This window comes from Podarcis erhardii (assembly GCF_964252035.2).
Source record: "Podarcis erhardii genome assembly, chromosome: 1".
Taxonomy (NCBI): domain Eukaryota; kingdom Metazoa; phylum Chordata; class Lepidosauria; order Squamata; family Lacertidae; genus Podarcis; species Podarcis erhardii.
The window spans coordinates 45,697,397-45,718,769 of NC_138497.1; the positions used below are offsets into that span (position 1 = coordinate 45,697,397).

At 41.6% G+C, this 21,373-nt stretch overlaps 2 protein-coding genes across 5 annotated transcripts in view; both read left to right on the forward strand.

Annotated features, from left to right (window-relative positions):
* The first annotated feature begins 221 nt into the window (after positions 1-221).
* On the forward strand, positions 222-9,237 carry HAUS2 (HAUS augmin like complex subunit 2). Its single transcript, XM_081866450.1, has 6 exons — positions 222-446; positions 2,228-2,320; positions 3,681-3,750; positions 5,722-5,854; positions 6,864-6,972; positions 8,557-9,237. The coding sequence occupies exons 1-6, from the start codon at positions 357-359 to the stop codon at positions 8,707-8,709; spliced, it is 648 nt and encodes a 215-aa protein (XP_081722576.1). The 5' UTR covers positions 222-356; the 3' UTR covers positions 8,710-9,237.
* Positions 9,238-11,966: 2,729 nt separating this feature from the next.
* Positions 11,967-21,373, forward strand: part of STARD9 (StAR related lipid transfer domain containing 9) — a 112,196-nt gene continuing 102,789 nt past the window's right edge. For all 4 annotated transcript variants that reach the window (XM_081857262.1, XM_081857261.1, XM_081857264.1 and 1 more), the window contains exons 1-2: positions 11,967-12,474; positions 18,894-18,963. In XM_081857262.1, coding sequence (XP_081713388.1) covers positions 12,428-12,474; positions 18,894-18,963 — 117 coding nt within the window. In that variant the 5' untranslated portion in view covers positions 11,967-12,427. The remainder of the gene's footprint in view (positions 12,475-18,893; positions 18,964-21,373) is intronic.

Below are 21,373 nucleotides of genomic sequence, written 5' to 3' on the forward strand. Positions count from 1 at the left end.
GTGGACATTACCCACACGGCCGGGTTCACTTCCGCCAACAATCAACATGGCGGAAAGGGCCACGACGCCCGGGTGCCGTTGGGCTCCACAGGGTATCTGGTCTCGCTGCAGCCCGGTACCGCTATAAGTAGGCGCCAAGGAGGGCTGCCTCGGGGTTGCACCTCCTGTGTCGGGGGTCCCCTCATTCCCTGCTACAAAAATATATAAAAGCAACCCCTCGTCTAATGTGCCGGTGAGCCGCTTGCCCGCACTCGAGATGGCGGCGCGAGTTTGAAAGGAAGCGCGAGAAGGCGCTTCGCATTCGAAGGCGAGGCGCGCGAGAGAGTTTCCGCGCGGCGGCGGACGCTCGCCTCGCCATGGCTTCTTCGAATCCGTGGGCTCCTGTGCAGCCGTCGGCGGCTGGGCTGCTGCTGGCTGGCTGCCTGTCCGCGGGTGTGGTGTCCCAGGTGAGACGGGCCGCTCTTTTTCTCCCTCCCCAGGTTGTATAAGTACACGTAACGCAAAACCATCATCTGAAATGTGTAAATACGCGCTATGCAAAACCATAGTCTCCAGTATGTTCGTTTCTGCCCAGGCTTTGGGAACGTGCTGCTGCTCAGTTTATTAGATTCGATTGCAATGGGATGGAAAAGGCGTATTTGAAGCTGCCTGCTGCTTTTAAAAGATGCTGATAATATCGATATCTTCATAGGCCGCCCAGTATGTTCTGTTCTGGCTGGCAGCATTAATCCAAGAAGTCAAGGGAGGCCCTTTTTGTAGCCTTGCTACCTGACACCTTTTGGAAAGGTAGCTTTTTGTCCTTGTTCCTTTAGTCCAGCTGCAACAGTGCTGGTGTGCTTGTGGTGTGTTTACTTTTGCTTAAAAGTATATCTAGGTCGTGGGCTTACTGTGAAAGAAACATGTTTATGATGGTAAAAAATATTAACTTCCACCCTAGTTGTAGTTTTATAGTTGTCAGCTCTTGTAGCTCTCTGGACCACCTGGATTGGATTCTGTTCCTAAATTGAAATGAAATATCTTATTTTCCTTTCATTTATATCTTGCAGCTTCAGGAAAACTCTGCATGGTTATTTAAATACTAAAAGGCTGATCGACTCCACTCTGCAGGGGGAAATGGGGGTCTGCGCATGTGTAACCCTCGTTTTCAATTCCATAGATGTGGCTTTTGTTCCAGAGCACAAGTAACTTACACAGAGTGAAACATAGACAGCTACCTTATACTGAGTCAAATCATTTATGCATCTAGCTCAAAACTGTCAGTGCGTCTCCATAGTTTCAGTCTGGGCTCCCTCCCAGCACTGTCTGGAGATGACAGGGATTGAACATGGCATCTTCTGTGTCCACGTGCAAAAGAGATGCTCCGCTACTGAGCCACAGCCCTTCCCCAAAGTGGAGGGAAAAGGCTTGACAGGAGGTATGTGCAGATACAGGCAACAACCGATTTACATGTGTCTGATGGAGGTGCAATTGCACATGTGTGTGTTGTGCTGAACCCATAAATGTCCTGAAAACATCACTAAAACAGCAGAGTGGAACACTTTACACAGGCCTTGCTGATGCATGTTAGGGTCTGGAAGTTGGATGGATGTAATATGCTCAAACTGCCATGCCCCAGTGAGCAAGCTGGCTGCCGAATTCTGTACCAGTTGCACCATCTTTAGAGGCAGCCATATAACATGTTGCAGTAATCTAACCTAGAGGTTACCAGAGTATAGACAACAGTAGTTAGGCTATCCCTGTCCAGTTAGGGGTGCAGTTGAGCCACCAGCTGGAGCGTATGGAAGGCACTCTGCGCCACTGGGGCCACCCTGAGCCTCAAGCAACACCAATGGATTCAGAAGTATCTCCAAACTGCGTACCTGCTCCTTCAGAGGAAGTGTAGCCCCAATCGAGGTTAGGCAACCTTCTACCTATCTGGTCTGGGAAACCACCCACAAACAGTGCCTCAGTCATAGCTGGATTGTTTGTTCAGTTTGTTGGCTCTCATCCAGTCCATTACTGAGGTAATACAACCTAATAAATACCCCTCATAAATGTAAGGGTGACAATTTCAGAAATGTGAACTGGTCCTCCACACAACCAATCATTCATTTTCACTGGCTTGTCCTTCATTTCTCCAGGCAAAGACATTAGGATTGCAACCTAAATGTATTTAAGACTGGAACCCTAATTTCAAGGAAGCTTGAATTGCTTATGTTTATTGAGAATTTTCATGTTTCTGTTTCAGGAAACTCTGGATAGATGTGGAAAACCAGCTCCTTGCTTTGTTCGCCTCTCGGAGGCAGAACAAATTGCTGATCTCCAAGCTGAAATCAGTGAGGTAAAATAATCTTTGAGCTTCAGAATAGGAGCTCTACTGAATAGGCCATACATACAATTTCCTCTGAATTGTAATAAATGATTTCATTGTGGTGAAACTATATATAGGACTCTATAGGAGTGCTATATATAGAACTATATATAGAAACTCTATATAAATATAAGTATATATATATATATAGTTATAATATATATATATATAAACTCTATAGGACTATAGAGTTGGAGGAGCTTGGCACGCTATCTAGGCCAATGCATGAAATCCAGAGCTACAGTATCTCCACCAGATGACTGTCTAGCCTCTGCTTGAAGACCTCCAATGAGGGAGAGGCCACTGCCTCCTTATGTAATTTTCCTATTGTTGAACTGTTCTTACATTAAAGAGATTTCACCTAATATTCAGCTGAAACCAACCTTACTGTAACTTAGTTCTGCCCTTTGGAGCAGGAGAGAACAACTATTTGCCCTTCTCACCCTTAATCATCTTCATTCTCCTCCTCTTCACCTCTTTTAATTTGTCTATATACCCTTCTTAAAGTGTGGTGCCCAGAACTGAACAGTTTTCAGATGGACAAGATAAAGTGGAACTTAGAAACTGTGGTTTGATTAATGCATTTTAAAGTTGCATTTGCGTCTTCCCTCCCTTTTTCTTTGGCCACTACACCACTAATTCATTTTAGCTCATGATCGTATGTACTACTGCCAAACCAGGTATCCCCTTACTATAACTCGGCATTTCTTTCTTTTTCTGTTTTGCCTGGTTTCAAAAGATGTTTTCTAAAATATATTTTTCACTTGGTAAGAAACACTTCTTATCATGTGAACAGTATATTTTGAAATCAGTCCTATATATTTTTTTAGCCAGGACTCCCTCTCCCTCTTTGTTCTTTGGTGCCTCAACTGAGGTTGAGAAGCTTGTCAAATTATCACACCTAATCCTCTTCTACAGAGATGTGATTTAGTGACAGCCATGAAAATTGCATTAACTAGGAATTTAGCTTGTAATAGTTGCACCTAGAACAGATTCTGTGTTCTATACAACTACAGAGTTTGGATGCTGGAAAACAAAAGACAACTAGGAGACTGGAAGTCTTGCTAAAGCTGGAATTAAGGGATGATAAATTGAACTATTTTTTAAAAAGAAATTGAGATTTTAGTTAAATGCATTAAAAATAAGCTTCCCACAAATCTTATCGGAAATAAAATTATGTTGTGGTTCCTGCAAGCATAGAAGAATTACTTTTATAAAAATACTTGAAAATGGTCAGGGTTGTTGGGGGTTTTAAAGCAGTTATGAATACAACTGTAAATACATTAAACATACTGCATGGATATAAGTGTATCTATTTTAATGTGTATAGATGAAGCTAGATGCTGAAATCCTGCAGATGGAAAAAGATACAGCAGACATTACTCATCCATTCTACCTAAGTAAGTATTTTGTTTCATGCTATTGTTTAATCCCCAAAACAGCACTCCTAGAAGATCAGTCTTAAGAGTTATTTAGACAAAGCCTTACATCTTCATACTGCTGTAAGTATACTGGTGCCAGAGAGATTGGTTGAGTCACAAAGCTGCCATCTATGAACAAGATCCAGCATTGTGCCAGTGGACACAATGGGACCTACCTTTCTCTCCTCCCCTTTGCAGCCTGCTGCTGTCCCACATCTGGCCCACCAACCTTCCTAAACAGGTTTTTGGGTGCCTGGGAGGCTGCAACAGGAGAGTAGAAGAAGTCTGTTGAGGAATTAGCATACTTAACACACTTAACAGATGACGAAGCATCTAGCAGCCAAAGTGAAAAAGTTTGAACAAGAATGATCCCTGAAAAAGGAAGCAAGTAATTAGAGGTGTTTGTATTCATCAACTCCATAGATGCATTGCGCATATGCTGAACAGGGCATTCCATTCAGAATCCTGAGCGTTTCATTTAAGACAACTGTGAGCAACTTAAGCCAACCATCCAAGCCATACACTATGAGGAAAGACAAAAACATATCCCTAGGTTGGGAAGCAATTTGGCTTGGCAGCAGGTGGCACGCCATCCTGATACCACTTCAGTGATGAGTACCACTTCAGTGATGAGTAGTTAGGCATGTTGCATGAGGAACATACTCCAGGGGGTAGGGAACCGGATCTGGCCAGTGGGGTGGATCCTAGGTTCTTCCACCTTGAGGGCAGGCAGTGTAGCATTTTGACAGGTTATTGGTTCAAACCACTCTAGAAAGGAAAATCCAAGAGAGGTTGAAGTTACTGCCAGTCAGCTGATTGGTGCTGACCGACTCCAAGCTCTGCTTTCTGTGGTGGTCATCTGTGCTACGGAGTTCCCCATGGGGAGCTCTGTAGCACAGCTGATTCCAGCTTGTTTGTGTGAACCAGGCTACCTTGCCAATACACAACCAGGAGCACATTTTAGGGTTCCGAATTGTGCATAGACAGCTGTGTGTCCCTCACCCAATGTCACGTACGATGTTGGGCAAGCTTTCTCAACCTCAGCCCTCCAGATGTTTTTGGCCTACAACTCCCATGATCCCTAGCTAGCAGGACCAGTGGTCAGGGATGCTGGGAACTGTAGTCTCAAAACGTCTGGAGGGCAGAGATTGGGTATGAAGCAGGTTGGTCTGGTTTCAGGGAAACAGACTAATGGGCCAGACAGAGACCTGAGGTGGGCCTAATTAGACCTGCAAGCTGGAGGCTTGCCATACCTGCCATACATGGATGCCATTCCCCAAAAACCCAAAACTCTCTATTCCATGCAAGCTACTAAACATTGCATCCATAACCATGACAATCCTACATGTATTGGGTGAAGGCGGAAAGTCCCAAGATCTTGGGAAAAGGCTCACAAAGGCTACCACTGTTGACTGAAATGAGCAGAACCAAGAATAAAATAAATAAATAAATGTAAGATGTTCTTCACAGGTGTACGTCTGAAACATTAAGGCTGTAATCCTGTACATATTTACATAGGGACAGGTCCCATTGAACACAGTGGGCATAATCGCCCTGCATTAATAGAGAGTACAGTACACATATATTTGCACTGGAGGGAAAGATTGAGAATGGTGGACAAATGACCCTTTTCACCAGTTTGTCTGCTGTTACTTGTCCTGTTATCAAGGGTACACAGCATTCCCTAGGATATACTTAAAAACCTGTGGTCTTTATTTCTCAGCAGCTGCTGCTTGCTTCCATGGGGGTCCCTTGATGTGATTCACCTTGCAGGTGCTGTGTGAGCCACACACTTTTGTTGGACAACCACAGATTCACACAGCATGCTACCCGTGTTTTGCAAGCCTGTGTTTCAAAGCATAACATTACGTTTTACAAAGAACCTGCTCTCACTTCAATTCATGTTTAAATCTGAAAGTTTTCCATTTTTAAAAAAAAATTAATCTGTAGCTCAGAAATGCCAGGCTCTGCAAGCGATGAACAAACACCTAGAAGCAGTGCTGAAAGAGAAATGGGTTCTTAGGCAGAGGCTAATGAAACCAGTGCGTCAAGAAAGTCTGCCTATTGAAGCTATGTACCACAGGTAACAAACTGCTTTGTTATTTTACTTACATGTTGGGTACTCCTCATTTCTTTTGCAGAGCAATAAAATACATTGGGAACAAAGTCCAATTACAGTTAAAACTGCAAATGATGATGCTAAAACTTTTTTTAAAAAACAAGTTACTGCAGAACTCTAAACAGCCACAATCAGTTCACTTCTGCTACCAGATAACATCCTTTATTTCAATTTTCATCAAAGGTACACTTCAGACATATATTCGGTGTATCACAAATGCATTTTATTTTAACCATAGTCACTAACATTCTTACAAGACACACAATCCTTACTTTATTCATTACATTTTTCCTTTTCCTTTGTTTCCTGATAAGTTCCTATTTTAAATCACCGTGTGGTATACACAGCCTGTTTTCTAAATCTACATTAGTCTGACAGCTAAATTATTCTAAATCATTTATCATCTCAGTCCAATTCATATTAAGGCATTGTTTCTGCTATAACATTAAAATAAATTTTCTAAATAGCTTTTGTGTTCTATTTTCCCTTCTTAATTATCATCCATGTTCATTTAATGCATTTCATTAAGGACCAATAAAGATCAACCACTCAGCAATAGTAGGTGGCTGCTTTTCCCCAATATTGGGCTGTTCAAACATTTGCTGCCATTACTAAGTAATATATTGGTTCAGTGTCATTTGTCTGTATCTGTTTCCAGCACCATCAGTATAGAGTCAATTGAAATTTCTCTTCCTATTATCTCTTCTCTGGGGGCGGGTTTCCTGTTAGAAACCAAAACATAACAACAACAACAACAACAACAACAAAAAAAATAAAAAATAACAACAATCGTAACATGTGAATTATTGAGCAATCTCCCCTCCCCTTCAAATCCCCCAGATTATATTCACTCTTTTACAGTGCTAACAACTTGAAATATTCCTAGGTGATACATATATTTAGCCTCCATAGTGTGAAATATCACCTCACAAAGATATTATCATTTTCTGTTAAATTTTTCTTTTTCATGCAGGCATGTAGTAGAATTGTTGGTGTCGGCAGTGGCTTTCATTGAAAAACTAGAAACCCATCTAACCACAGTAAGGAGCATTCCTCAAATACCTCTAGTTATGAAAAACATGGTGAGTGGTCTGTCATATAACTTTTCCTAGTTTCCTTTGATAGTAAAGTAGTGGCTAAGAGCATGGAAGTCTTAGCTGGAAGTCATGAGTTCGAATCTCACCAGGCTATGGATTCCCTGCGTTGTCTCACTCAGAATGCTGGCTAATAGTCCTGTACCTGACATAAGGTATGTGAAGCACTGTGACTTCTGCTTCACTTCACACTAAGCTTCCCCTGGAATTAGACAAACTGTGAATCTGTATCTCTTTCCTTGAAGAAAGGAGCTTCAATTGCTGAATCAGTTGATCAGAAAGTTCAATTCCATCTATTTGAGTCTGAATAGTGACTGGTTTTCTGTCCTGCTACAGGTGTTAATTTCCCATCAGTGCTAAGATGATTGTATTATCACTAATTATTGCTGTTGTGACGGGTCACTCTAGTTATTCTGCATACTGTACAGTTGCACTGTACAGTTACATTGGACTGTATTTCATTTTGCTTTTCATTGCCATTTAATTCCAACCTTTACATTTTTCCTTTATTTAACATCCCCTCATTAAAATAGTACCGAAGTGATGAACAACAAAGCAGTTAAAAGCAAAACAATTCAGTATACGACAAAAACTATTTTAAAAAGCCAGCATATCACTGTTAACAGCAGTCAGGTATCATTCAACTGATACCAGAAGCAAGGGAAAGCTTGAGTGAATAGATACGTGTTTAACAGCTGGTAGAAGCTGTTAAATAGGTGCTTGCCATATCTCGAGTAAGAAGGGTCATTGCTAAGGCTAGGGACACAAGATGAGCCCATGCAGTCTGGCATAACTAATAGGGCCTCCTCCAAAGATCTTGGTGAACGAGCAGATCTATATGGGAGTTGCTCTTTCAGATAACCCGGTTCTAGGGAATTATAAGTTGATAACAAAATGTTAATCTTGACTTAATAGCAAGCTTAGCATTTCTTAATACCCATGTGTGCATTACATATCTGCCAGGTGAGGATTACACAATGCATCTGATAAAGTGGACTCTGCTCCACAAAAGATTATGCCAGGATAAATTTATTAGTCTTTAAAAGGTAAAGGGACCCCTGACTATTAGGTCCAGTCGTGGCCGACTCTGGGGTTGCGATGCTCATCTTGCTTTATTGGCCGAGGGAGCCAGCGTACAGCTTCCGGGTCATGTGGCCAGCATGACTAAGCTGCTTCTGGCGAACCAGAGCAGCACACAGAAACGCCGTTTACCTTCCCGCTGGAGCGGTACCTATTTATCTACTTGCACTTTGATGTGCTTTCAAACTGCTAGGTTGGCAGAAGCTGGGACCGAGCAATGGGAGCTCACCCCGTTGTGGGGATTCAAACCGCCAACCTTCTGATCGGCAAGTCCTAGGCTCTGTGGTTTAACCCACAGCGCCACCCACGTCAATTCTTGGGTTTCTGCTGTAACAGACTAATATGGCTACCCCTAAAGCTATATGAAGGAATCTTTCCTGGAGTACGTTGACAAATGCCAGGGCAGGTATGCTAGTTTCACTTCCCTTGAGCAGCAGTCCCTGTGATGAGTTCATAGCATGCTAAAATACTTGTTTTCCTATTTAATTCCAGGACAGTGCACTAACAAAGATGGACTTGTTAGTAACAGACACAAAAGCACTGGCAGAACAAATACTGGAGTGGAGAGAGAAAGTAAAGGAGATCTTTGAAAACTCACAGCTGACTGCTGAATCAGATTCCTGGTTCAGAAGTATAACTCTGTAATTGTACACACTCCCCACCATGCCTTTTCCTTCCCGATTCTTGGGCTACTTAGCCATTTGGTGTGTAGATAAAATGCATGTCTTCTATCACATTTAAAGTCACTTGTGTCTGAAATATATATTTGTACGCAGAAATAGTGCTATGTTAGAAACTGACAATGGATGTTAAATGGCCCTCTTGAGGTTCTGAGGAATATTTTAAAGAAGCAATTTTATTATGTTGCCTTAACAAGACCAGCTTCATGTACATATGTTTTATATTTTATAGAAAATGTTTTATATAAACATTATCTATTTTAAAAAGTGAGACCACTCATATCTTGGTACAAAACTTCAATCAATATACTGGACTAGAGACTCTTTTGTATGGGTGGGAAAGCTTTGGATTCCACCCTGTCCTAATGTGCATATATGAAAATCTGTAGCTTGATACCTTTACTCTTCATACTGTTGAATACTGTACTAGAAAATAATGCAGAGGGAGAGTATGGGAAACAGTATTCCGTTAGTAATAAACAAACTAAATAAATACTTTTTCCTTAGTTTGTATTGGGGGGGGGGATAAGCAACCATATACAAATGAGCCTGTCACTGTGCTAGCAAATGCCTGTGTTTCATAATCCTCCATCAGCTATGCTTGATTCATTATAGCTTGTTATGGCTCATCATCAGTCTCTCATCTCCATCTGATCTCTGTTCCAGCCGCTGAGAGAAAGCACAAGATAGATGTGCTGCTATGTAAACAGCATCCTGAGGATATCAAGACTTGTTTTCTCCCAGTGACAGGACCTGGGTTCTTTTTCACATGTTAAAATAAAAACTACAAGCAGGGAACATCCCACAATAAACGCCCGTATGCATACAACCTGGCAAGCAGGCATTTGTGTGTTTATAACCTAAACATGCTTTCTCAATAGAAATGGATGGGTAGTTTTTATTTCACTCTCATACATTGAAGGTGGCAATTCTAACTTTTGTAATCCTTATATTTGTTTGTTCCTAAGTGGCATGTAGGTAAATGTGTAAATTTGCCCATGCAGTTAGCCAGTCCTATACACATTTCCTTTGAACTAAGTTGTGTTTTATTGAATTCAGCGGGATGTGTATAGAGACTTGCAGTTTTTAGTTTAATATGCTTCAAAGACATTCATTTCGGTTCCTGGATTTATTTCTGCTTAATTCTCTTTAAAGCAGTTAACCTTACTGATATTAACAGACAACTTAAACTATACTAATTTAAGCAGATATTTCTATTAGAGTACATTCACAAAGTTTACATGATGCAACAACAGGACATAATTTATCAGCACAGTCCTAAGCATGTTAACTCAGAAGTCAGTCTTATTAAATCCGAAGAAATTTACTTCATCAGTGTGTTTAGGACTGCAGCCTCAAATCCAGAGTGCTACAATTTAATTTAAAAGAAATGAACACAGCACCTGAGGTTTCAGATAAGATAATGAAAAGCAAATAGAATTTCCCAAAAACCTTGGTTTGTATTGAGAGTTGCAAAACATTGTGGGTCCGTGATCCATGCATTGCACTAGATGTTTAAATAAAACTAGCTGGTAAATTCCTACATGTTACACAGATTGTTACATATGAGCAATCTCAAAATCTTTTCACAAAGACATGATGGCAAATGGAACTTCATACCGTTATATGCTGTCTGAGAAAAAGGAAGACAACAGTGGTTGACTCTTGACAGGTGATGACAACATTGAACAGATAACTAGTAACCACACAAATTTGAATGGTCATCTCTAATGGTCTTGGTGTGCTGATGCATTTGTCACTAGGGGGCATAACTGTGAATGGTTCCCTTTTGTTACCAGTAACAGTCTGGAAGTTTACATGCTTTCCACCACACCCCCGCTTTATTTTTAACTTTTAACTATCAGCTCACAGTGTGGTTTTGAACAAGATTATAGATATCAGTATTATCGCTATATTGCAAAATGGAAACAATACTAAACTCATGGTATTGTGAAGGCAAATACCTTAAAGACACTAAAGCTCTCTGAAAGTGAAAAAGTGCTGCATAAATAGTATTTTTAGCAGTATGAAGATAACTGTACAGTGTGAACACACTCTGCCTTTCGTAACAGATAGAAGGTGTGATTGTATTCACCCAATACTGTGTCACCTGCACTGGCTGTCAGTATACTTACTAGATGAAAAGCTAGTGCTTCCCTCTTAAAAGCATTCCGTACACTGGGCCCCATATTTCTGCAACGACCTCCCTAGTATTAACTATGACACTTTTAGTTACTGAGTCAGACCTTGCTCCATATACAACTTATCAGGAACATAACGGGGCCTTTCCTTCATCAGTTGCTCCAAGGTTTTGGAATGATTTCCCCTCAGAGGTGTGCAGTTTCTCCTTAGTGGGTAGCTGCACTTTATATTTTTGGTTTGCCCTTTGAGTTTCATAATTTTATTTTGAATGGTTTTGTTAGTATAAATCATCTTGAACCTTGTAAAGGTGGCTGCCAATAATTTTGTTGCAATACAAAATTTATTTTGTTGTAATACTACATAAGCTGACTCTTCTACCTATGTGCAGTATTAGTTTGGGTATCTTTCTAGGGAAGTTTTATATATGCGAGGATCTGCATTTTAGCATCTACTCATGTATACACTATAGAGTGGACCCAAAGCAGCCAAGGATCCAGGAAACATGCCATCAAGGGTGTTAGATGAGGCTCAGAGCAGTGGGCCCACAGCAGATAAAGCTCAAATTGCAAGATGGGGTGTTCGGGTGGTGAACCAAGGTGTGCAAGCAGCAAGCAGAGAGTGCCAGTCAGGTAAGATCAGTCATGGGGTCAGAAGGCTCCTTGTGGCTTACAGGTGTATCCATGTATTGGTGATCAGTTTCTGGTTGACTCTATTGCCCAGTACCGTAATTGCTGGCATTTTTGCAAAGAATGCTGGATGGCCTGATTCAGCAAAGGCGGTTTACTCCGTACCTTTAGGATGGCTTACTACAGAATTATGTGCCAATCACACTTGACCTCTTTCTAAATAAAACAATGCACCGAGAAGATTCCTGTTTTTGTTCTTCAAGGAAGCACGCCATCCTTGTTCTACGTGTTATTAAGCGAGCCAGAACCCACCTCACCACAGGTGCTGTTCTTGAGAAGCCAGATGTGGTTTATTTTCTTTTTTGACGCACATGTCTCACCCGCATTGGGGTGAGATATTGCTGGACTTTCTATTATTATTATTATTATTATTATTATTATTATTATTATTATTATTATGGCGTTACCCAGCGCCCTCTTTAGGCCAAGAGTGGAAATTTGTCGAGTTAAGCGTCTTTCCATACTCCATGAACTTCTCTCAAGTTTCACCCTGACTTGGAGTATTCCACACCCGCCCAGAAGTTGGAGCAGCCGGCCACTTAGCCGCAGACCCAGCGGCTCACGGAAAACGGAGGGAAATTGGAGACACCCGCTTCCCTCAGAGCGGCCCAGCAGCAGCAGCAGCAGCAGCAGCAGCCCCTCCCTCCCTATTTCCTCTCCTCTCCCCAGGCGGCCAGGCCCTTCCCTCAAGAGCAGCTGCGCTGTGCTGGGCGGGGTCGGGCCGCGTTTCCCCTGCCCAGGGCTCTGCCGAGAGCCGAGGCGCTCGGAGGAGGACGGCGGGGATGTGATGCGGAGTCGTGGCTTCAGCGGTGGAGGGGAGGAGGGGGCGCCTTTTGCTGCAACTCAAGACGGGACATGGCGAATGTCAAAGTGGCGGTGCGGGTCCGGCCTCTCAGCAAAAGGTGGGCCGGGGGTGGCGCTGGGGCGGCTGAGGGTGGCAAGAGAGGGAGTCGACCTCGAAGACGCAGACACACGTCTATGTGCACAAAGGGTGGGAGAGGACGCTTTTTGCACGCACGCACGCGCCGCCAACTTGTTTGCACCGTAGCGCCGCTTGTGCGCATGTGGGACCGTTATGTGCGGCGCTCGCGTCTCCTATCTGGAGGAGCTGCCAGGTGTTAACATGTGCTGGTTGCAATGGTTGCGTCGCTTGCAGAAAACTTGGGCAGCCCAGGAACTGAAATGCTGGGCTGGGGTGGGCTGAGGGGAGGCGGGAAGCTGGTGCTGCGACGTGATGGGGCAAGAAAGGTCGTAGTATCGCCTCGCTCAGCCTGATGTTGTGGGACTATAAACTATATTGTCCAGTAACGGGAGGAGTGATAGGAATGCGTGGCCAGAGAGAAGGGAGGGCTGGGCATCAGTGCAAAAGGTGCAAATGGAGCATAGGAGCCAAATCCTAGGGGTCGGGATTCCCTCAACCCCCCAGTAAAATGTTTGAGGGTGCAGTGCATCCCCCCAAAAGTTGGGCATCACCATTGAAATGGTGTGTGCACACCGTGTCTTGTGATAGTGTGGGGTGGGACTGACCTGCCCCCCCCCCAATATTTTATTCAAGTTGGCACCCCTGAAATGGAGACGGGTTGTGTCAAAGGGGGCTATAAGAAGTGTGGCACATTTCTGGGCAGTCTCTGTTTAGGTATATAGTACTCAGAACTCCAGTGAGACTTGTTTATTCCCATGAAGGAAGCATGCTGAGTACGCTATGCTTTGTCTACATGATATATTTGTTATAGGAATGCTCTGCATTATTAAAAACGTGTTTTGAGTTCATAACAACTTGGCTACAGTTGAATTATTTAAAGGCCTTTCCAGGCAGTGAGTTTATACTAGTGTATTAAATGTGCAATTGCTATGGGATCCAGTTGTCTTCTCTCAAGACTCCACTTTTGTTGCTAAAATATTGCATTTTCCACGCAAACTGCACACTTAGGACTTTGATAATGTGATTGGGTTTTTTTCCAGTTGCCATGTTCACTGCTTTTGTGATTGCTTCATGGAAGACAAAGTATAATAGACAATCGTAGAAACTGTACCTGCAGCGCCAAAAAGATGAGCAAAACTAAACTTCCCATGCTGTTTTATAAACTTGTTATTTTTAATCACTTGAGGTCCTTGGTTTCTGTGCCCTTGCAGGAGTTTGCTATTCCAGTGATGGAGTGCTCATCTAACATTACTTTATAATTACCAAAAAAAGAAAGGCAAGCTACTCCTCTCCTGACAGAGCCCTGCCAGTTCAGAAAACCCTAAGTTGTTACTTAATTTCTTGATGAGGGCACATTCTCTGGCTGTGTAAAATGCATATCCTGGCTGAGTGATATGACACCTTAGGCAACAGTTCCTGGGGGACAGTGATGGTGCCCCCTGTCTGTACCATTCTGTTGCAGAACAGAGCTGCTTGACTTCACATGGCCTGTTCTGCACCCTCAAAACTAGCTTTTCTCAGGTGCAGTGAAGGACATTTCATTGCTAGTCAAGTCAACCTCCATCCATGAATTGGTGGGGGCATTATCTTTTCCTGAAGCACCCAAATAGGTCATGCTCCCCATCTATTATATGAGGAGAAAATATTGCACTACTGCCAATGGACAGTGGCTAAAGTGCTAAGGATAAAATTTTGGGGTCTCTGTTTCTACTATCGAGTAATGGGAGGTCTTTCCATTTTATTTTTATTTTTTTTAAATATTTATTAAGGTTTTTTTAGATATAAAATGCACACATAAAACAATCTTGCTTCTATCACAACAAATTCTTCGCTTCTTTGGACTCCCTCACGTCCCCCTCTCCCATTTACGTCGTTAATAAAAATTTTTCCAAACAAATTATCAACCTGTTTACAATCACATGTCCACACATTCAAATATAATCTAGCACTTTTTCCAATAAAATTTTTATATTTTCTTTAATCTCACTTAGCATCAAATTCAAATCTAGTTTAGTGGTGGCCAATTTTTTATAATCTAGCATCCTTCTTAACATTCAAACAAATTACAATGTTTTTGTAGATACATCTTGAATTTCTCCCAGTCTTCCTCCATCTTTTCTTCTCCCAGATCTTGGATTCTGCCAGTCATCTCGGCCAGTTGCATATAGTCCATCAGCTGCATCTGCCACTCTTCCAGTGTGGGTAAATCTTGAGTTTTCCAATTTTTTGTGATGAGAATCCTTGCTGCCGTTGTTGCATACATGAAAAATGTTCGATCCTTCTTTAACACCCTCTGGCCGACAATACCCAGAAGGAAGGCCTCTGGTTTCTTAGTGAAGGTATACTTAAATACCTTTTTCAACTCATTATATATCATTTCCCAGAAGGCCTTCACCTTAGGGCATGTCCACCAGAGGTGAAAGAATGTTCCTTCATTTTCTTTACATTTCCAACATTTATTGTCAGACGAATGGTATATTTTGGCAAGTTTAACTGGGGTCATGTACCATCTATATATCATTTTCATTACATTTTCCTTCAGAGCATTACATGCAGTGAAGTTCAGCCCAGTGGTCCACAACCTTTCCCAGTCCTCAAACATAATGTTATGCCCAATGTCCTGTGCCCATTTTATCATAGCCGATTTAACCATTTCGTCTTGTGTATTCCATTTTAGCAGCAAGTTATACATTCTAGATAGTACCTTGGTCTTTGGTTCTAACAATTCTGTTTCTAACTTCGATTTCTCCACCTGGAACCCTAACTTTTTGTCATTTTTAAAAACTTCTTTAATCTGAGCATAATGTAACCAGTCTCGCACCTTGTCCTTCATTTTCTCCAAACTCTGCAATTTCCAATTGTCTCCATCTTTTTCTAATATTTCCCAATATTTTGGCCATTTGGCCTCCATATTGGGTCTTTTTCGGGCCTTAGCCTCCAGAGGTGAAAGCCACCTTGGAGTTTTATTTTCCAATAAGTCTTTATATTTTGTCCAGACATTAAACACTGCTTTCCTGACAATATGGTTCTTAAAGGCCTTATTGATCTTAACTTTGTCATACCATAAGTATGCATGCCAACCAAAAGCATTGTTAAAACCTTCCAAATCCAGCACGTCAGTGTCTTCGAGAAGTAGCCAATCTTTTAGCCAGCAAAAAGCTGCGGCTTCATAGTACAACTTTAAGTCTGGCAGGGCAAAGCCACCTCTTTCTTTCGCATCTGTTAATATCTTAAACTTAATTCTGGGCTTTTTGCCCTGCCAGACAAATTTAGATATATCTTTCTGCCACTTCCGGAAGCACTCCGTTTTGTCCACAATCTGTAATGTTTGAAACAAAAACAACATTTTTGGCAATACATTCATCTTGATAGCAGCAATTCGGCCTAACAAAGAAAGCTTCAATTTTGTCCAACTATCCAAGTCTCTCTTAATTTCAGACCAACATTTTTCATAATTATCCTTAAATAGACTCAGGTTTTTTGCTGTTATGTTTACCCCTAGGTATTTTACTTTTTTAACCATAGTTAGTTCTGTTTCTCTCTGAAACCGTTCCGACTCTATATCTGTCAATTTTTTTCCCAACACTTTAGTTTTCTGTTTATTTAATTTAAATCCTGCCACCCGACCAAAATCCTGTATCAATTGTAATACTCTTTTCGTACTAGATTCTGGCTCCTGCAGGGTCAAAACTAGGTCATCTGCAAAAGCTTTCAATTTGTATTGTTTCGCTCCGACCTGAATCCCTTCCACCAACCGGTCCCCTCTGATCAAGTTCAAGAGCACCTCCAGAACCGAAATAAATAACAAAGGGGAAATCGGGCAGCCTTGTCGTGTTCCTTTTTCAATTTTGAACTCTTCTGTAACCACATTGTTAACTATCAGTTTAGCCTTTTGTTCTGAATATATTGCGTCAATCCCATTCTCAAACCCCCGTCCCACTCCCATTTCATTCAAATTTCCCTTCAGGTCTTTCCATTTTAAATATAGAAATGCTGATGTTACCATAGATAGAACTAGGTCATTTCTAAACTTCTGTAATATTTCTACCTGCACCAGTGGCATAGCAGCCCTGGGCACATTTTTGAGGGGGCACAACAAGGGAAGCTACGCCTGGGCTGGTCTTTGGGGCTGGGGTGTGGGCAGGAGCCGCTCTACTCCCAGGTCAGGCCTGACCCAGGGGCAGAAGTGTTTAAGAGGTGGCAGCACTGCCCCTCTCCAATGCTGTGATCCCCTGCAGTCGCCCATTGGTGGCGGCACTGCAGCTGAGGGAGGGACGAGCTTCATTGGCCACTGTGCCTTGTGGGCCCAAATGGAGCTCCTTTCTCCCTCCGCGCACCTGGCACACAGAGGGACAAACAAGCTCCATTGGCCATGTCCCCACATGTTGCTCTGCACCAGGAGCACAGAGGAGCAGGCTCCATCAACCCTGACCCCGCCAGGGGCTGTGGACAAGGTGTGCCGGGTGTGGGGGTGCTGTGGGGTTCCGCAGTGGGCTCCTTCTCCCTCTACCCCTGGTCCCAGTGCACCCTGCTCCCTGCGCTTGCGTCCATTCACCAGGGCTGCTATGGGCTCAAGCAATGCCGTTAACCAATCCTCTTCATTCTCCCTGCTTTGCAGGCTGAGTTTATGCATTTAGCCATTCCACACATCCTAAAAGCTGATGTACAAGATTGCAAATTCAGTTCCCATACGTGCTGGAAAGACCATTGTGTGAGTGAGTGCCTGTGTCTAATGGGATGATTAAAACCATGTGTACTGTGGAAATTTGGGGAGGGTGGGAGAGAGAAAACTTTGGAGCGGTTGCAAAACTTTGTATGACTAGTAACGTAACTCCTCCTCTGGAGAAAAGAGAGAACAGCAACAAAGAAACAGATTGAATATTTCAATATGCCGCTTGCTTGTTTTACTACTTTCATTTTTTTTATTAACTTGGGTCATGTTTTTGGACCACTGAACCTTATAATAAATAGCCATTTATGTCCTAGGTGGTATAGATTTTTCAGCCTTTAAACAAATTCAAGTATACTTGAATTAAGCAGCGTTTTAAGATGACTTGGGCAACCATGTCTCAATCCAGAAAGTTAGAAGCAAATCTTAACGTTAAATCCTGCATTTTTATGCTGGAACTAAGTAATGCAGCTTCCATAACCAGCTTCCAGGAATCAGGTAATAGTGAAATTCTGGTGCCTCTGTACAATATTCATCTAAATCATACTATGAGCAGACCCATTCAAAACAATTTGCTTGTCTATTTATTTCACTGGTCTTACTCTGAGTATGTTTTACTTGGCTTGCACTCTCTGCCATTAATCAGGAGAAAACCAAAATAAATTAATGCAAATGAAACAAGGGACTAGCTCTGAGGTTTCTTCACACAGTAAACTCTTAAGTCCAGGGGTCAACAAACTTTTTCAGCAGGGGGCCAGTCCACTGTCCCTCAGACCTTGTGGGAGGCTGGACTATATTTTGAAAAATATATATGAATGAATTCCTATGCCCCACAAATAACCCAGAGATGCATTTTAAATAAAAGGACACATTCTACTCATGTAAAAACATGCTGATTCCCAGACCATCTGCAGGGCAGATTTAGAAGGCGATTGGGCCTTAGTTTGCCTACCCATCCTTAAGTCACACTCTGTTTCTGAGCAGGTCTTGTGGTACTTCTGCAGTTTTCTTTAATGGAGAAGTCTCATAGCAGCATTATTTTTTTCTGCCTTGACCAGTACTCTTGAAGAGATTTAAGCTCCCAGCTTTTACCTTCAAAAGGCAATCTGTGTTAACTTGCCTTTAATTTGTGGAAACTAAATAGTGTCAAGCTTTGGGTAGTTAGTTTATATCATCTGCTTCTGTCATCATCTGACTTTTAAAGCATATCTAAGTACTTTTAGAAAATCTCTCAAAAGTAAAAATAAAATAATTCATTTGAATTTAAGATATTTATCTCTCTTCATGAAAAGTACTCTTCTGTTTAAGGTTATGATTGTTCTGTTAGTTTTTCTACCTTTAAAGTTCTAAATGTATAGAATATTTGTTGGTGTATGTGACTGAACTAATGGTTTTCCATTAACTTAATTCTCCTGATTGTATTGTTTGCTTCAGAGTCGTTTGTGAATGCATCTATAAACAATTTTGACCATTACAAAATTAGGACTATAAGCAAGTTATTACATAGAACGCAGAAATAAGGAGACTGGGCCCACTGAAGTTAAACATTATCAGGTACACTTTACTGGGAGAATGAAAAATACTCTTAAACTCACTCCTGTTTAAACCAGTGCAACCTGAAAGTTCTGAAACATACCCATAATGTTTTAATACATATCATTATTGTTTTTTAATACAAAAAAAGCTTTGTATCTTCATAGTTATATAATTTGTTTTCATCTGATTTTCAGAGAGCTCGCAGAAGGAAGAAGAATAATTGTAGAGGTTGAAGATAGAGTGGCAAAAGTCAGAAACCTAAAGGTATGCTTTAATTTTTATTTTGGCATCTGAAAAGCCTGACATCTCTAGTGCAATTCTTGTTGCCTGTAGAGTAGAGACAATGTGGTGTAATGGATATAGCATTAGACTTGGAACAGAAGAGGCAAGGATTTATTACTATTTAGCCATGAAGTTTGCTGGGTGAGCTTTGGCCAATTTCTTCATCGAAGCTGCATCACAGGGTTGTTGTGAAGGAGAAAATGGGGCCACCCTATATATGCTGCTCTTTGAGTTTATTGGGGAACAGATGGAATAGGAATGTAATAAATAAACAAACAGAACCATTGCAAGATGACCTTGAGTTGACAATCCAAGGCTGGTCTGTATCTCACCAATCAGAACATGCAGAGGCATTGTATAGATCAGTACTTTGCCTCCCATTCCTGTACAGTGGTACCTTGGGTTACATACGCTTCAGGTTACAGTCTCCGCTAACTGAGAAATAGTACCTCGGGTTAAGAACTTTGCTTCAGGATGAGACCAGAAATCGTGCTCTGGCGGCACGGCAGCAGTGGGAGGCCCCATTAGCTAAAGTGGTGCTTCAGGTTAAGAACAGTTTCAGGTTAAGAATGAACCTCCAGAACAAATTAAGTTCTTAACCCGATATACCACTGTATATGTTTTGTGGGAGCACTCTCCTTTGGTCTGCATGTCTAGCTTACATTTGTGCAGGTTGAATTCTAGCTTCAACTTGAGGTGACTTCACTTACCATTTGTTACGTTTTTGCATTTTGTTTTTCCTGGGTGGATGGACTCTTGCATCAAATTCTCATACTGCTTTCTGAAAGCATATGTGTCTAAACATCATTTTGAGATACCTGTGGTACCTTTCAAGGGTGGGGGGAATGCTCATACAAACGTGGCCCTCTTGATTTTTGGCACAAGACCAAAATCTGAAGCCACAATTATACTGAGGTATAAGTGTGTTTTGAGTGCAATGCAGAGTTTTATCAGTTGCTGAAAGCCACAGGAGGGGAGAATGATATTGTGCTTAAGCCCTGCTTGCAGGTTCCCCACAGGCATCTGGTTGGCCACTGTGATAACAGGATGCCAGGCTAGATAGGCTACTATCCTGATCCAGCAGGCTTTTATTATGTTCTTATGTTATGTATTAAGAGGACTTTCGTTCTATGTCTGGGAAACAGTAAACCTACTGTTTTGCTACGTTGGTTTTTTTTTAAAGCAGTTGCCAGTCCTTTAGAAAAATCTGCTGAAAATCATTCTTTCGTATCCCAAAAGCAAATTTAAAAATAAACTGGGAAGGAAATGCAAAGGGGGGGGGGGAGAGGGAAACCTAAATTGGCACAGCTTCTGAGTTCCTTATGGAATTGAAGTAAACATCTGTTGATCTTTAAAACAGATGATAACATAGCCTTCTTCTAGCCATGCTTCTGTTGCTGCAGCTCCCTGCATTTCAGTTGAATGCCTTTATTTTGTCAAGGCTGTCAGTAAATTGTTAGTAACAGTAAGATAAGGACAAAATTCCAAACATCTGGATAACTTTCTTCCTTATTTCTCTCTCCCTTGCCCTGTCTTTTAATTGCAGTCTAATAGGATTGCAACTAATCTCTGGGAAACGTAACAGAACTGTGTACTGAGCTACAGTTAACATCCTGATGGGTGACTGGCTACGTTTAGAATTGACTTAGTTGGACTGTACATCCTTTCCGTTTTGAGATTCTTGGAGGCTTCTTTTATAGGGCATGGGAAACAGAACTGGTTTTTTTCCAGACATTGGGACTCCTGAATGCTACTGTACTCTTTTAGTCAAATAGTAAAATGGGGCCAAAATCAGTTTCTGTTGGCAATGTATCTTACTATTCGGAATAAAGGCAGATAAGTGAATTATAGAGTAACCATGATTACTGTGGGAATTGGGCAGGACAGATGCTTTCTATTTCTTGCTTAGTCTTTATTTGTATATGCATGTCCGCCTGATTATTTTAGGTGACTTGCTTAAGATAATTAGTATTTTAAATGCCTTAAGAGGCTGTTGGCAGAAATCAAATAACTAGATAAGTGTTTTCCTCCTTCTTTTATATTCTTTCCGGAGCTGGGATAATTCTTGGACCTATTCTAGGAGGGGGCCAGTGGATAGATGGTGTTCAGTGTCTTTTAGGACATTCATGAGATCAGTTGGCTGGTTCTTTATTGTGGTTGGGGTATGGAGGGCATAAGTAACGGATAATTTTTATTGTCATTTGTAAGACACTGCAAGGTGTTGACCAAAATATATCTCTACATACTCTGCTGGTGGCAAGCTTGCAGACATGGAGCAGCTATGTGAAATGCTTACATCTAACAGAACTAAAGGAGAACTGCAGCTTATTATGATGCCACTTCATGTTTTCAAATATATAATTAAAGTAGATGAACACAATTACAGTTTTAA

Bases quoted from the DNA above. Each gene is read 5' to 3' on its own strand.
- HAUS2 (XM_081866450.1), top strand. From the start codon at position 357: ATGGCTTCTTCGAATCCGTGGGCTCCTGTGCAGCCGTCGGCGGCTGGG. The intron at 2,321-3,680 runs GTAAAATAATCT...TAATGTGTATAG, and splicing joins TCCAAGCTGAAATCAGTGAG to ATGAAGCTAGATGCTGAAAT. The intron at 6,973-8,556 runs GTGAGTGGTCTG...ATTTAATTCCAG, and splicing joins CTCTAGTTATGAAAAACATG to GACAGTGCACTAACAAAGAT.